Source organism: Aspergillus steynii (assembly GCF_002849105.1).
Source record: "Aspergillus steynii IBT 23096 chromosome Unknown P170scaffold_11, whole genome shotgun sequence".
NCBI classification, from domain to species: domain Eukaryota; kingdom Fungi; phylum Ascomycota; class Eurotiomycetes; order Eurotiales; family Aspergillaceae; genus Aspergillus; species Aspergillus steynii.
In genome coordinates this window covers 395,619-407,626 of record NW_020194408.1, presented here as the reverse complement: position 1 = coordinate 407,626, position 12,008 = coordinate 395,619, and the positions used below count along the sequence as shown (strand labels likewise).

The 12,008-nt window shown below is 52.7% G+C and overlaps 5 protein-coding genes across 5 annotated transcripts; 2 read left to right on the top strand and 3 right to left on the bottom strand.

Moving 5' to 3' along the window:
* Positions 1-62: 62 nt before the first annotated feature.
* Positions 63-2,682, bottom strand: P170DRAFT_418941 (uncharacterized protein). Its single transcript, XM_024847253.1, has 2 exons — positions 2,294-2,682; positions 63-2,214 (listed from the first exon to the last, which is right to left on the bottom strand). The coding sequence occupies exons 1-2, from the start codon at positions 2,630-2,632 to the stop codon at positions 106-108; spliced, it is 2,448 nt and encodes an 815-aa protein (XP_024698468.1). The 5' UTR covers positions 2,633-2,682; the 3' UTR covers positions 63-105.
* Positions 2,683-2,960: 278 nt separating this feature from the next.
* On the top strand, positions 2,961-6,866 carry P170DRAFT_468850 (putative filamentation protein (Rhf1); the record flags this gene model as incomplete). Its single annotated transcript, XM_024852573.1, has 5 exons — positions 2,961-2,966; positions 3,087-3,210; positions 3,282-3,605; positions 3,664-4,280; positions 4,339-6,866. The coding sequence occupies 5 exons, from the start codon at positions 2,961-2,963 to the stop codon at positions 6,796-6,798; spliced, it is 3,531 nt and encodes a 1,176-aa protein (XP_024698467.1). The 3' UTR covers positions 6,799-6,866.
* A 16-nt stretch (positions 6,867-6,882) lies between these two features.
* P170DRAFT_441622 (complex I NDUFA12 subunit family protein) lies at positions 6,883-7,971 on the bottom strand. Its single transcript, XM_024850358.1, has 7 exons — positions 7,872-7,971; positions 7,795-7,815; positions 7,688-7,694; positions 7,549-7,629; positions 7,435-7,498; positions 7,221-7,358; positions 6,883-7,164 (listed from the first exon to the last, which is right to left on the bottom strand). The coding sequence occupies exons 1-7, from the start codon at positions 7,920-7,922 to the stop codon at positions 7,116-7,118; spliced, it is 411 nt and encodes a 136-aa protein (XP_024698466.1). The 5' UTR covers positions 7,923-7,971; the 3' UTR covers positions 6,883-7,115.
* Positions 7,972-8,120: 149 nt separating this feature from the next.
* On the top strand, positions 8,121-9,970 carry P170DRAFT_418935 (CDP-diacylglycerol--glycerol-3-phosphate 3-phosphatidyltransferase). Its single transcript, XM_024847252.1, has 3 exons — positions 8,121-8,428; positions 8,490-8,842; positions 8,902-9,970. Exons 1-3 carry the CDS (start codon positions 8,180-8,182, stop codon positions 9,896-9,898), a joined length of 1,599 nt encoding a protein of 532 aa, XP_024698465.1. The 5' UTR covers positions 8,121-8,179; the 3' UTR covers positions 9,899-9,970.
* Positions 9,971-10,085: 115 nt separating this feature from the next.
* Positions 10,086-11,922, bottom strand: P170DRAFT_418932 (ribosome biogenesis protein LTV1). Its single transcript, XM_024847251.1, has 2 exons — positions 11,796-11,922; positions 10,086-11,740 (listed from the first exon to the last, which is right to left on the bottom strand). Exons 1-2 carry the CDS (start codon positions 11,816-11,818, stop codon positions 10,321-10,323), a joined length of 1,443 nt encoding a protein of 480 aa, XP_024698464.1. The 5' UTR covers positions 11,819-11,922; the 3' UTR covers positions 10,086-10,320.
* Positions 11,923-12,008: the final 86 nt, after the last annotated feature.

The window sequence follows — 12,008 nt, the reverse complement described above, 5'->3', positions numbered from 1 at the left end:
ATTCTTCACATAGAGACTACATAGAGATTACATATAGAAGCATTAGTAGCGTGGATCTATCCACAATTTGAGCTCGGTATTACATTATCATACAGCAAAGACAGTTTATGACTCGCCCATCGTGACATCCTCCTCGTCCTCGTCATCCGTATCCGGATCCATGTTGAGCGTTGGCAGCTCATCGTCGCTCTCGTCATCTCCCGCCTCTGTCGCTGCGGTCTCAGCCTTTGCCGATGAAGCCATGGGCCGTGATACGGCCGTACCTGACAATGGACCTCCAACGGTCGCTGTAGTCGATGTGTTGACGCTGGTGGTTTGCGCGGGTGGCGCATGAGTAGACGTAGCCGAGGAAGTAGGAACAGGGATAGCTGCGGTGCCCGTGAATGTGTCAGGCGATGCCCTGTCCACGGAAGGCTGGCTTGGAGCGGCGACAACTTCATTTTCAACCCGGGGTCTCTTGCTCTGTCCGTTTGCTTGTCCCGTCTGGGCGGCGCTAGATGGGGTAGCAAGAGATCGAGATAGATCTTCGCCGTGGCTTCGCTTGTTGATAGATGGTACGGTGGGCTGCGACTCTTGAATGTCCATCAAATCATTCTGCAGGACTGGAGTGGCAGATTGTTTCAGAAACCCAGTATTAGCAGGTGTTACGTGAGACACCGATGCCGGAACAGTTCCATCCTCTTCATCCTCATCCTCATCCTCAATGTAAGCGTACCCGCCAAGAGCAGAGGATGCATTTGTTAGCACGGGCATTCGAGGCCTGATGAGTCCCTCTACCTCCATTTCTGCGGCATAGCCGCGAGCCAAGAATGGAATGATGCTGGCACCCATTCCACGGCCCTTCATGGGTGGGACGGGATTGAGAACACTGGCAAACATCGCGTTCTTATCGGACGTCATGATTATCGTCCGATCGATTTCAGCCCGCAAGGATGGAGCCAGGAATTCAGTGGGTACATTGATGAGCATAGCGGGAATAAGTGCCGATGCAGCTCGTTTGAGATCAGGGAATGACGACGACGGACTCAGTTGACGACCCGATTTTAGGCCAGGATTCAAGAAAGAATCGGCATTTGTCGTCGCTTGGTTCGACTTGGTTTTGCTCTTCGGATCGGTCGAGAGTTTCGCCGATGCGCTTTCATCGCCAGGAGGGGGTAAGAGGTCGTAGCAGCATGTTTGGACTAGGTTAGTCAGAGACGAGACGCTTTGCTTCGTCAATGATGGCCCCATTTGCGTAAACAAGGCGCGAACCAGATCATATGTAGCAGTTCGAACCTCCCGGCTGGACTTTTCCGCGCGGAAGACCCAAAGGGACTGTTCGAGAATCGTTTGTCCTACCGGAACAGCACCGGTTTCCAGCTTCTCTACAAAAGTAAGAAGCAGCTTCAAGCATGCAGTATGGATGCGAGGGAGCTCCGCAAATAGACTTTCTCTTTCTGCGCGACCAATCTGAGCGTTAGTCTGGAGCTTGGCCCCATCTGCTGAGACCGTCACCGAAGTCAGTCGCGAAGTCAAATCCAGGATAGATCCGATGGGAATGGATACGGTCGAGGCGGATGGGGTTTTCAGGAAAGCCGACAACAGTCGTAGCAGCACAACAAGTCTATCCACGCCGGACCCGATTCCCTGCCAGCTCGGAAGTCCCAACGGGTCTGGCCCCAGATCGCGCGCCTCTTGACTGTAATCTTGCGGTCCCACATTCATCCGCAACGATGGGTCAGTGGATTCCCATTGTTCGACCACGGCTCGGAAAACGTAGTGCGCAGTCCCATGGAGAGAAGCAAGTGTCATCTGGCATGCATTCTTCCATTCTTCTCCCGACGTATTCTTGGGGGCACAGTTGTGAAGCAAGACAAACAATCGCTCGGCAACCTCCACCACTGGCTCGGGGAACCTAGGTGAGGTTGATCCAATGATAATCTGCAGGAGACTGTGGATTTGCGCCGAGAACGGACGGAAGATGGTGGGATGCCGGCCGATCAGCTCTCCAAACGCATGTAGAACGATTTCCAAGAAGGGCGCTGCATTGGGCTTGAGCGTTCTAATCGGTTCGGAGGAGGGTTTGACGGAGATCAGGTTCAGGGCCGAGGTGATGAACCCTGGTAGAGAGGGTGTAGTGATTTCGCGCACGAGGGTAGGATACTGGTAGGTCAGGTGGAAAATTCTGGTCAAGGTGATGATGGCCATTTTCTTGGTAGAAGTAGGATCGGCTTTCTGCTCAAGCAATTGGTCAGCGATCAAACTATTTGCGAGGCATATCCGAAACTCAGATAGCCATTGATTGAATCCATACCGTCAAAATGGTCATCAGACCGCGAACGAACGGCTCGCATCCTCGCAAAACTTCCCATTGACCCGCCTCCACCACGGCTTTCACGAGCACCACAGCAGTCCATCGGCCTTCCGGAGTTCGATCTTGCAGCAAGCTCGTCAATCGGGTCATCAATCGGTGCACCTGCACGGCATCATCCGAGTCGGACTTGGCCGACTTTTGCTGCTGAGGGGAGGAGAGCAGCTCCCCGCAATTGCTCAAGGATGTCGCCAGGCATGATGCGATGGGGGGGAGCTGTTTGACCGGAATGTTGGTCAACCGATGGTTGACGGCATGGAGCGACATGGACAAGGAAGCCATCTTGAACGGAACAGACGGCAGTTCAACTTGGGGAGACAGCGAGATGCAATCAAAACCGTCGCATGGAATTAATTTTTTTGGCGGCAGAAAAACCCGGCGCTCGGGCCACATGAAGCCTCGGTACGGTACGGTACCGCGTAACGATACCGCCGCCCCTGGCGAAGATCACCGCCGTCACTTTCTGCCAGTTAACCTTCACTCATTAATTCGTCCCCATATTTTAGTTCCTGTGTCGGAGCCTCGGGGTGGGCATGTGCTATGGATGCTTTTCCCATCGCCATCCCCCCTGTTTCAATCTTCTTTCTTTCATCTCTGACCCCCCTCAATCATGGCCGTAAGTATCTACCTACCTACAACATCCTAGCTGCCAATCCTACCGCTGCCTAACTTCTTCCCCTCTTCCCCCCCTGGCACATCTTCCCAACCCATTGACATCCTTTTTTCTCGGCTATAGGGTCGAGAATCCGATAAGGGGTACCGCTACGTCGCGGCCCTGGACACTGCGCGCTGTCAGAATAGATGGGATGAACTCCCCGAGCTCATTCGAAAGGTGACCAAGCATGCGCCTCAGAAGTCATGTAACTTCCTGCCTCCCCGACTTGCGATGATTGACCCCTCGGGCATGAACTAAGACCGGTTTCTCGTTCAGGCCTATTGGAAGTAGCTTCGGCTGAGTACCAGATCGCTGCCGAGTCTCAAAAAGGACCGCCAACTGCTCGACCTTCGTCGTCCTCCAGCTTGCCCGAACTGATCCCGTCCCTTCTATCTACGGTTGAGAGGGGAAGCGAGTCAAAAGAAGACACCTTCCAAGCGCAGGTCTGTCTAGGATGGGTGCACTGGACACTTAATGAACCCGGATTAGCGGTGGCTCGTCTACCCAGAGACTTCGGGGAGACCATAGACGACCTCACGACCGGAGAACACATCTCTCCGTGGACCGAAGTGTGCATTGTCAAAAGCTGCTATCTCAAAGGTATGTATTCGGTGGTTTTCGAACGATAAATCAGTCCATACTGACCCAATTCTGGTAGGCGCTTCACAGCACATGATTTCTAGTGCCACCGAGGCTATCGACACTTTCAATTCACTCGTCCCCTGGTTAACAAACCATGGCGAAGCATCCTCTAATAATCCCCAGTTTCTACACTGGTCCGAAAAGTTACTAGGCGAAGGCGCATTCCTCGCTAGCCAGGAAGCACTTAAGCAAGTTCCGGTTCTTGACGGTGAATCGGCGAAAACCGCCTTCAAGCTATGCAGACTATGGTCATCTCATCCCCTCGTCAAGCAGGGGGTCTCATCCCCTGTACAGCACTTTGACGGCGATCGCGAATCTATTTCAAAGTCGGCAATCTGGAAGTCTTACTACGACCTATTATCTGCGGTTTTAGTCCACGAACTAGAATACTACCCTCCGGCGAACGGGCCGGACCGCCCTCAGCTCTCCAGCGAGATACGTCGTGTGGAATCATTATGTGAAACCAATCTCTTGCGCGAAGTCAAGTTCCCTACGGCAGAATCTAAGAATGTTCAGGTTGAGGATTGGGTCGAGCAAGTGATCCAAAATTGGGAAATCCTCTGTGGCTCGGGGTGGACCGATGATGATCTCGGCGAAGGAGGTCAAAACGCAGTTGGCCGGAACGTTCTTGACGTACGTATCCACATGCAATCACAATTGGAAGCCACATTTGCTAACCCCAGATTAACAGATTCTTTACCGAGCAGCTACGAAAACATACCATTCACATTTGATTCTGCGTCGTCTTTTCCACGTTCATTCTGCACTGGCCGATTTTGACCTCGCTCTAAAAGCACTTGATTCGTATATCGAGATTGTCACCAATGCCAAAGAAAGGGCGGAGAAGGCTGCGCAATACGGCGACCTAGAGAATGATGGAACTTTGCTCAGAACTGTTTCTGAGGGTATCACCATGCTCTGCTGCTTTGGCTCGGCGAAGGAGGCCGAAAAAGCCAAGGCTTTAACCTCTCTTCTAGTGAAATTCGTCGAAAAGCATGTACAAGAGGACCTCGATGATGAGGAGGGAAGGCTTATTATCGTCCCCGAATCGAACTCGACTAAATATCAAGCCGTGTCTCCCTGTGATGTTGCTACCGCGTACAGAGGCATTGGCATTGGGCTGGCAAACTGGGCCAACTGGACCCCTATAAACGAGGACCGGAACGACATACGAGCCGAGGCTATCGACTATCTAGAAAAAAGCATCGCTCCCGAGCTGGAGGACGAGACTAACTTTTCTTCACTTTATGCGCTTGCGCTTCTTCTAGCAGAAGATCGCGATTTGGACGGTGCAATCGAATACGTCAAGACCGCTTTAACATCAAACACTCACCCTGGAGCCAACCAGGGTAACTTTGCTCGAGAACGCGATCTCGTACCCTTGTGGCATCTTCTTGCATTGCTTCTGAGCGCCAAGCATGACTTTGATATCGCCGAACGGTCCTGTGAAGCTGCATTCGAGCAGTTCCCATCTGCTGTCACGTCTCTTGCGCACAGTGACCGACGACCGCAAAAGCAACACAGCAATCTTAGAGAGCGTCCTGGCTCTCCCGGTTTGGACCATGCCCTGATCGATCAGCTACAGGGTAGAGAGAAAGAGCGCATTGTCGAGACCCGTATGAGCCAGCTTGCATTTATTGAGCTCCTCGAGGGCCCAGAAGCTGCAGTCAACCACAGCGACCAGCTACTTGGCCTTTTTGCCACTCTCTTCGGCAACTTGAACCTCGAAGCTGACGAAAAGAAAACCGCCTCGGTCGACCATCTAACGCCGCCGAAAAGTTCCGCAGGCACTGTGAAAAGCCTCCGCGGAAGTATCTTTGGTCGGAACAGGGGATCTCGAGTGGGTACCGAGCACGCAAGCGACAACCATTCAAGCAGTGTAAACACTTCGGTCGCCCACAATGAATCCTCTATCAACATGGATGGGGCACCGTCCATACATGTCACGGATGAAGACAGACAGATGGCACAGGAGGCCCCTCAGCCTGTTGCACGATCCGACTCCAAGAAACTGCGAAAGCGCAGCAGTACCCTCAGGAAGTCAGAAGTTCTTGCGGGCCAACAAGCCGGCCAGGTGAACGGTGACATGAATGCACCCGAAATCGCCAGTGTCCCAGGAACACAGCAACCTTCTGACGACGGAGGATTGTCCCAGGACATGGTAGGACTTGCAGTCTCGAGTGCAGACAAGGAGCAAAGCGTGCAGAATTCAAAGCACCCATTGCGCCCTGCTGCTCATAATATTGACCACAAGAAGTACCCTCCTCCGATAGGCCATTCTCAGCAGCCCCCCGAGCAGGATGTTCGATTGCCGACATTATACGGATTTGACTCGCCAACCAGGGCAATCACCAAATTTCCAATCGCACAGGCACAAAAACATGCACTTTGCATCCTCGTTAAAACCTGGCTTCTCATCGCAGGGCTCTATCGGCGGGCGTCCTTGTTTGACGATGCACGCGAGGCATGTGATGAGGCGGCCAAGCAAGTCACGCGGTTCGAAGCGCTTTCTGCAGTACAGGAATCGTCAGCCAGGTCTTTCACAGAGCGTGCGTGGGGCTCTCCCAAGAGCTCCGAAGAGCTTTGGGCTGACCTGCTCGCCGAACAAGCGCTCCTATGCAAAGCCCAGTCGCGCCCGCATGACGCGATGGACCTTCTTGAAACCGCCTTGTTACGTAACCCCGATCATCCGAAAGCCACCATTACCCTGGCCAACTTCCTGCTCGATATTTGGGATCAGAAATTGCCCCTTGAACCTCCAGAGACAGAGCTCCAACCTGATTTGTCCACGCCGTCCTTGAACTCGGCGAGGAAGCAAATTCCGGACCCCAAGGAACAAACAACCTCCTCGCCGACTACTGACGCTGGTGATTCGAAGGAAGACGAGTTGCCCTCCGCAATTCAAGACGAGGAACCCAGGCTGCTCAATCGTATTGCGGCCCGAGACAGGGCGTATGGTTTGCTATCAGTCTTGACCAAACAAGGAAGCTCTTGGGATAATACCGAGGCTTGGTATGCTCTTTCCAAAGCGTTCGAGGCGCAGGGACATATCGAAAAATTGAAAGAGGTGCTGTGGTGGTGTATTGAGTTGGAAGATCGACGACCGATTCGGCACTGGTCCAACATCGGTTCCGGTGTATATGTTCTCTAATAAGGATTTACATTCTCTCTGTATTTAAACCATTGACAAGAGCTATAATACTTGCTGTTCTGATCTACAAGCGATTTGATACCTGGATGAGCAAGTCGTGCGTTGTTTATAGAAGCAAAATTTAAGTGGCCACTTGAAAAAATCAACCAGTTATGACCGTGAACGACCTTGATGAAACCAAAACTCGCAATAGGAAATATTTATTTACACACATCCCAGCAAAAGAAAGATCTAACTAGGGGCTTTCCTTACGAACTCAAGGACAGAAGAACCCAGGAGAAAAACATAGGCAGTTTCTATACTCGGCTATGCTAGAATTACCGAGGAGCGGCAACGGGTTCCCAAGCAGAGTACTTAGGCCGGGTGCTAGATCCGTCAATTAGCAGCTACCATGGCAAATTCTAAAATGAAAGGTCGCTTACGTCGAGTAAGTCTTGAAAGCAGCACGGCTCAGAGTCAGGTTGGGCCTGTGCTCAGGCAGCTCCCAGTTGCGGTGGCCAGTCTGCATGAGCTTATCAGCAGTGGGAGGAGCATCGACCAGGTACGAGATCCAGGCATGCCTAAACCGAAATTAAACGGTGGTTAGCGGAGGGAATGAATTTAATATGAACATGAACGCAACCGGGTGTTCCTTACCAGCCAGGCTCGAGCTGCGAAGGGTCATATTCCTTCTCCTTGTAATCCACCCATCGTGTTCGGACTAAGCTGCGGTCAACATGATCCATTACGATCAACCTGAGCACCACTTACGGGGGAGCTCCTCCTCCATGTTCTCGAAGTATTTGTTGCCGTAGCGGTCGGTGCCAATCAAGGTACCGGCTTTGGTATCACCTGTAATCGCGACTGAGTTAGTTCTCCGCAGCAACTCAGACCGGACCCGGAAACATACCAATATACTATTTGAGTCCAAGCAAATTAACATCCAAGGTAAGTATCCAGCTAAATTGAACCAATTGGTTGTTCCCATTCGCGTCAACTCCCGGGGGTAGTGCGTACCTGCATTTGGTGGCCATATTCCTATGGAGGGGGCAAGTTAGCGACGTCCCACGGCAATGGCTCTCGACCAAACCTACCTTGAAGCCGATTCTTCTCAGGTTCCGCAAGGTCCGAACGATGGTCGACATCTTGGGCGATTTAAAGCAGTGAGCTTGAGCAAGTCGTCGGGCGTTGAAGCGGAAATGCGAAGAAGTCGAGGTTGAGGGCGACTCGATGCGGTCTAGCGTCCCGGGGCTGTTTGCCGTGTTTGCAGCGGCTGTTCTCCGCGCCGCCTTCTGGACGATCATCTCCTTCCATCTAGTTTATCTCCTCTTGCCATTGGCCCCGCTACTCCCCTCGCAAGGCCTGCATACTGTCGGAGCTGCTACGGCAGGCGGCTTTCAAGATGTTCGGACGCATTGGTGGCCAGGCTTTTCGATTTTCCGTGCGCAGGCCCGTCGCGCGGAGGAAACTCTGTGAGCGCAAATTCTCGGCCTACACGGCGAACACTGCTCCCAGCACCACTGGTCTTTCGACAGCCTCGCCTCTGGGGACTATTACGGCGGAGCTGGATCGGGTTGCTCCTTGCTTCGAGGTCCCGGCTTCCAGGATCACAGTCCTGGATTCACCGGCCTCGTTCTACAGAACCCTCAAGGTGAGTGTACCCTGTGACGGAAAGGAATCGAGAGCCAGGACACTAATTGGTTCATTTCCAGGACAAAATACTTAAAGCCCAGAGACGCATCTATCTATCTACATTGTACATAGGCAAGACGGAATATGACCTTATCCAGACCTTGAACCAGGCTCTGCGTGACAATCCCGACCTCAAAGTATCGATCCTGACGGACTGCTTGCGAGGCACGCGCGAAACGCCTAATCCCTCATGCGCCTCGCTTCTTTCTTCGCTGGTCGCAGAATATGGCGCAGATCGAGTGGAAATTCGCATGTTTCATACTCCAAACCTCACTGGATTGAGGAAAAAATGGGTTCCTCGTAGGATCAACGAAGGCTGGGGTCTTCAGCATATGAAACTTTACGGTATCGACGATGAGATTATTCTTTCGGGGTATGGATTTGCATTCGCTCCAACCTATAGGGGCTGTATACTGATATGAGATTCTACAGAGCGAATTTGTCCAGTGACTATTTTACCAACCGCTTGGATCGGTACCATGTCTTTAGCTCCAAAGAGCTCACAGAGTACTATGCTCGGATCCACCATGCGGTCTGCAATCTCAGTTTCCAAGTCTTACCCGATCCTCACAATTCATCCGGCTACCTGTTGGACTGGCCCATTGCCAATGGTACCCCTTCTCCTCTAGACAATCCCGAAGATTTCATCGCGTATTCTTCAACCGTCTTGAGCCCGCTCATCCAGCCCTCCAGCAACTCCGCCCTCCAAGAGAAGACATCAGGCCAAACATTCGTCTACCCTGTGGCACAATTCACGTCGTTGATGAAGCCGGATACCTCCACCGAGTTTCCCGCCGTCACCACTATTCTGCGGTTACTTTCTACTTCCTCCGCTTTCGAGGGGGCCCGCTGGCTTTTCACCGCCGGCTATTTCAACATCCACCCTGTTCTTTCTTCCCTTCTGATCGCAAGCACATCCACTTCCGAAACCGCATCGACCACCCGCGGCACCGTTCTGACGGCCTCCCCTTGGGCCAACGGGTTCTACGGCTCTTCCGGCATCTCCGGCATGCTTCCTGCCGCCTACACCCATCTCTCGGCCCGGTTCCTCGACCGCGTTGCCGAAGCGCAGAGGACAAATTCGATCCAGCTCAAAGAATGGCGCCGTGGAACAGTTGGCGAACCGGGTGGCTGGACCTATCACGCCAAGGGGCTATGGATCACACTTCCGAAGGAAGAGCATCCCAGTCTGACCTTTGTGGGGAGCAGCAATTACACCAAGCGCAGCTATAGTCTCGATCTCGAGGTCGGAGCCCTAGTCGTTACAGGGGATCAAGAGTTGAAGCGACAGCTGGGCGCAGAGACCGAGAGGCTACAGAAGGACTCGCAGGTCATTGCCCGCGATGATCTGAGGAAGGTTGAACGCCGGGTCAGCTGGAAGGTCCGCCTGGCGATGTGGATTGTCGAGAAAGTGGGGGGCGCCTTATAGTTGCCTTTCTTTCACGGCAGTAGTTTTGATGGCGATTAGTATGGCGTGTTCCTTTTTTTTTTTCGATAGAATCTGTATACCCGTGTACTCTATAGTAACTGTACAGTGACTTATATAGACGAGTTATGCCGAGAGCAAGTTTCTCTTTCCTTTTCAGGGTTGAACTTTACAAAAATATATAATGTGAGGACAATTGAATATATGGTCATCTATCTACATCAGCAGTTCGCACCCGAGCGTGACAACTTGAAAAGACTTTTTGAAATCGGCGCAGAAAATGACAGTATATCTATCATGCATGAGAACATGAGTCATGAATCAAACGAAGACCGGGACGCCGTTGACCACATTTTTCCTTGAAAGTCGGAGAACATTAACAAAAAAGAAAGGTATCATTGCAATTCGTTGAAGCATGATGGTGTTTAGGCTCGGCCGGGAACTTTTCCAGACACACGCGCCGGCCCCAAACCCTGGCGAACCTCGTCGAGCATTCTGATTCCAATGGCTTCGTTGCCGTTCTTGCCTCGCTTGTTCTTGACTCCCTTGCGTTTCGCCTGGGCACTCGTGTTGTTGTCCCATCCGGCCAGGAAGTCGTCCATGACATCGTTGAACCCACTCCGAGGCGGCACCGTCGTCCCGTTGGCATCCACCAGGCTCGGGGCTTGCGACGAGGCAGTTGATACGCCGGTCATGCCGGTCATGCCGGTCATTCCGCTAACCATGGATGCATCATCGTCGAACTCGTCCTCCTCATCCAGCGCATAGAGCGCCTCAACCTTCTCGAATCTGTCGTCCAAGAGTCGGTGTCCCTCCGTCCGAGCAAGAGCCGAGGACGACATGGAATAAGCGGACGGGTTGGTCATGGCACCCTTGCGCTTCTTACGACGAATTGGCGTGCCGCCGGCAGTGAAAACAGTAGATGCCAGCGTGCTGCGCTGCTCCGAAGGCATGATGCTAGGTGGCGCGGCCGGTCCAGTCTTGGTTTTGGCATCCTTCTTGAACTTGGCGAACTCGCGCATCCAACCCTGATCTTCGGGGTGCAGGTCAGGAGCAGGCGCATCGTGCTCGGGCATTTCACCCGGGGGAAGATCTTGAGAATCCGAGTCCAGATCTGTGTGGAGGGTGTCCGATCGATCGGTTTGGACGGGGGCCTTCTCGGTGGCATCTGACTCCCAACCCTCATCGTCTTCTTCGTCGAATAGCGTATCCTCCCAGTCACCAGGGTCCATTTCCTCCGCATGGGACGTCAATTGACCGAACAGATCATCGTCGTCTGCGTCGTCGACAAATTCCTCGTCCTCAAGTGCTTCCAGAGTCTCTCGAAGTCGGGGGTCCATGTTGGGCTGGAATCCCGCGATCTGGTCAGGTACATTTTGCTGGTCCTGGTACGTCGGTTTGCGGACATAGGATGAAACAGTCGAGCGCATCTCAGATCCGTAGACGCTACCTCCTCCGAGCTGACTTCTGGAGTCATCCATCGACATTCCCCTCAACGCGTCCTCCAGCTTCATCTTGTTCTTGCCTTTCTCCTTGCTCTTCGCCTCGACGAAATGCGAATCTCCACCGCCCGTCCCCAGCTCGCGCAAATGCTGCATGTAGTCATACTTGGTGTCGTCGTAGTAAATTCCATAATTAGCAGCTTCGCCCTCGTTTTTCCGCACAGCGCCCGATCCAAATTCACTAGTTAGGTCGCCCAGGTTTCTCGCGCGGGAATATTCTGCGCTGCCGGGGGGTGGTCCCTTGACGGCATGGAGCACACGGTCGTCGGCCTCGGGATCGTGGATTAACGGGTCATTTTGAGATCGGTGGAAGAGCTGATATGTGGTTGCGCCCTTCTTGTCGCTGTTCACTTGGGCATCAGTATATAAAGACCCCTCAGGCTTGGTGGGACACTTACATCCACTGCTTGCGGGGAGGCATTTTGAACGGATGCGGAGTGAGCAGCTATTCGAATCTGCAGAGGTGTTTTGCTTTCCGTTCCTCGAATTCGCCAGAGAAGCTGCGACGATATTGATATTGACGAGGGGAAATTAAAAAAAAAAAAAAAAAAAAAGTGGGAGGACACAAGAGTCACGTGAGTACTTATCGGCCCAACGCGGATTTTTGCTTT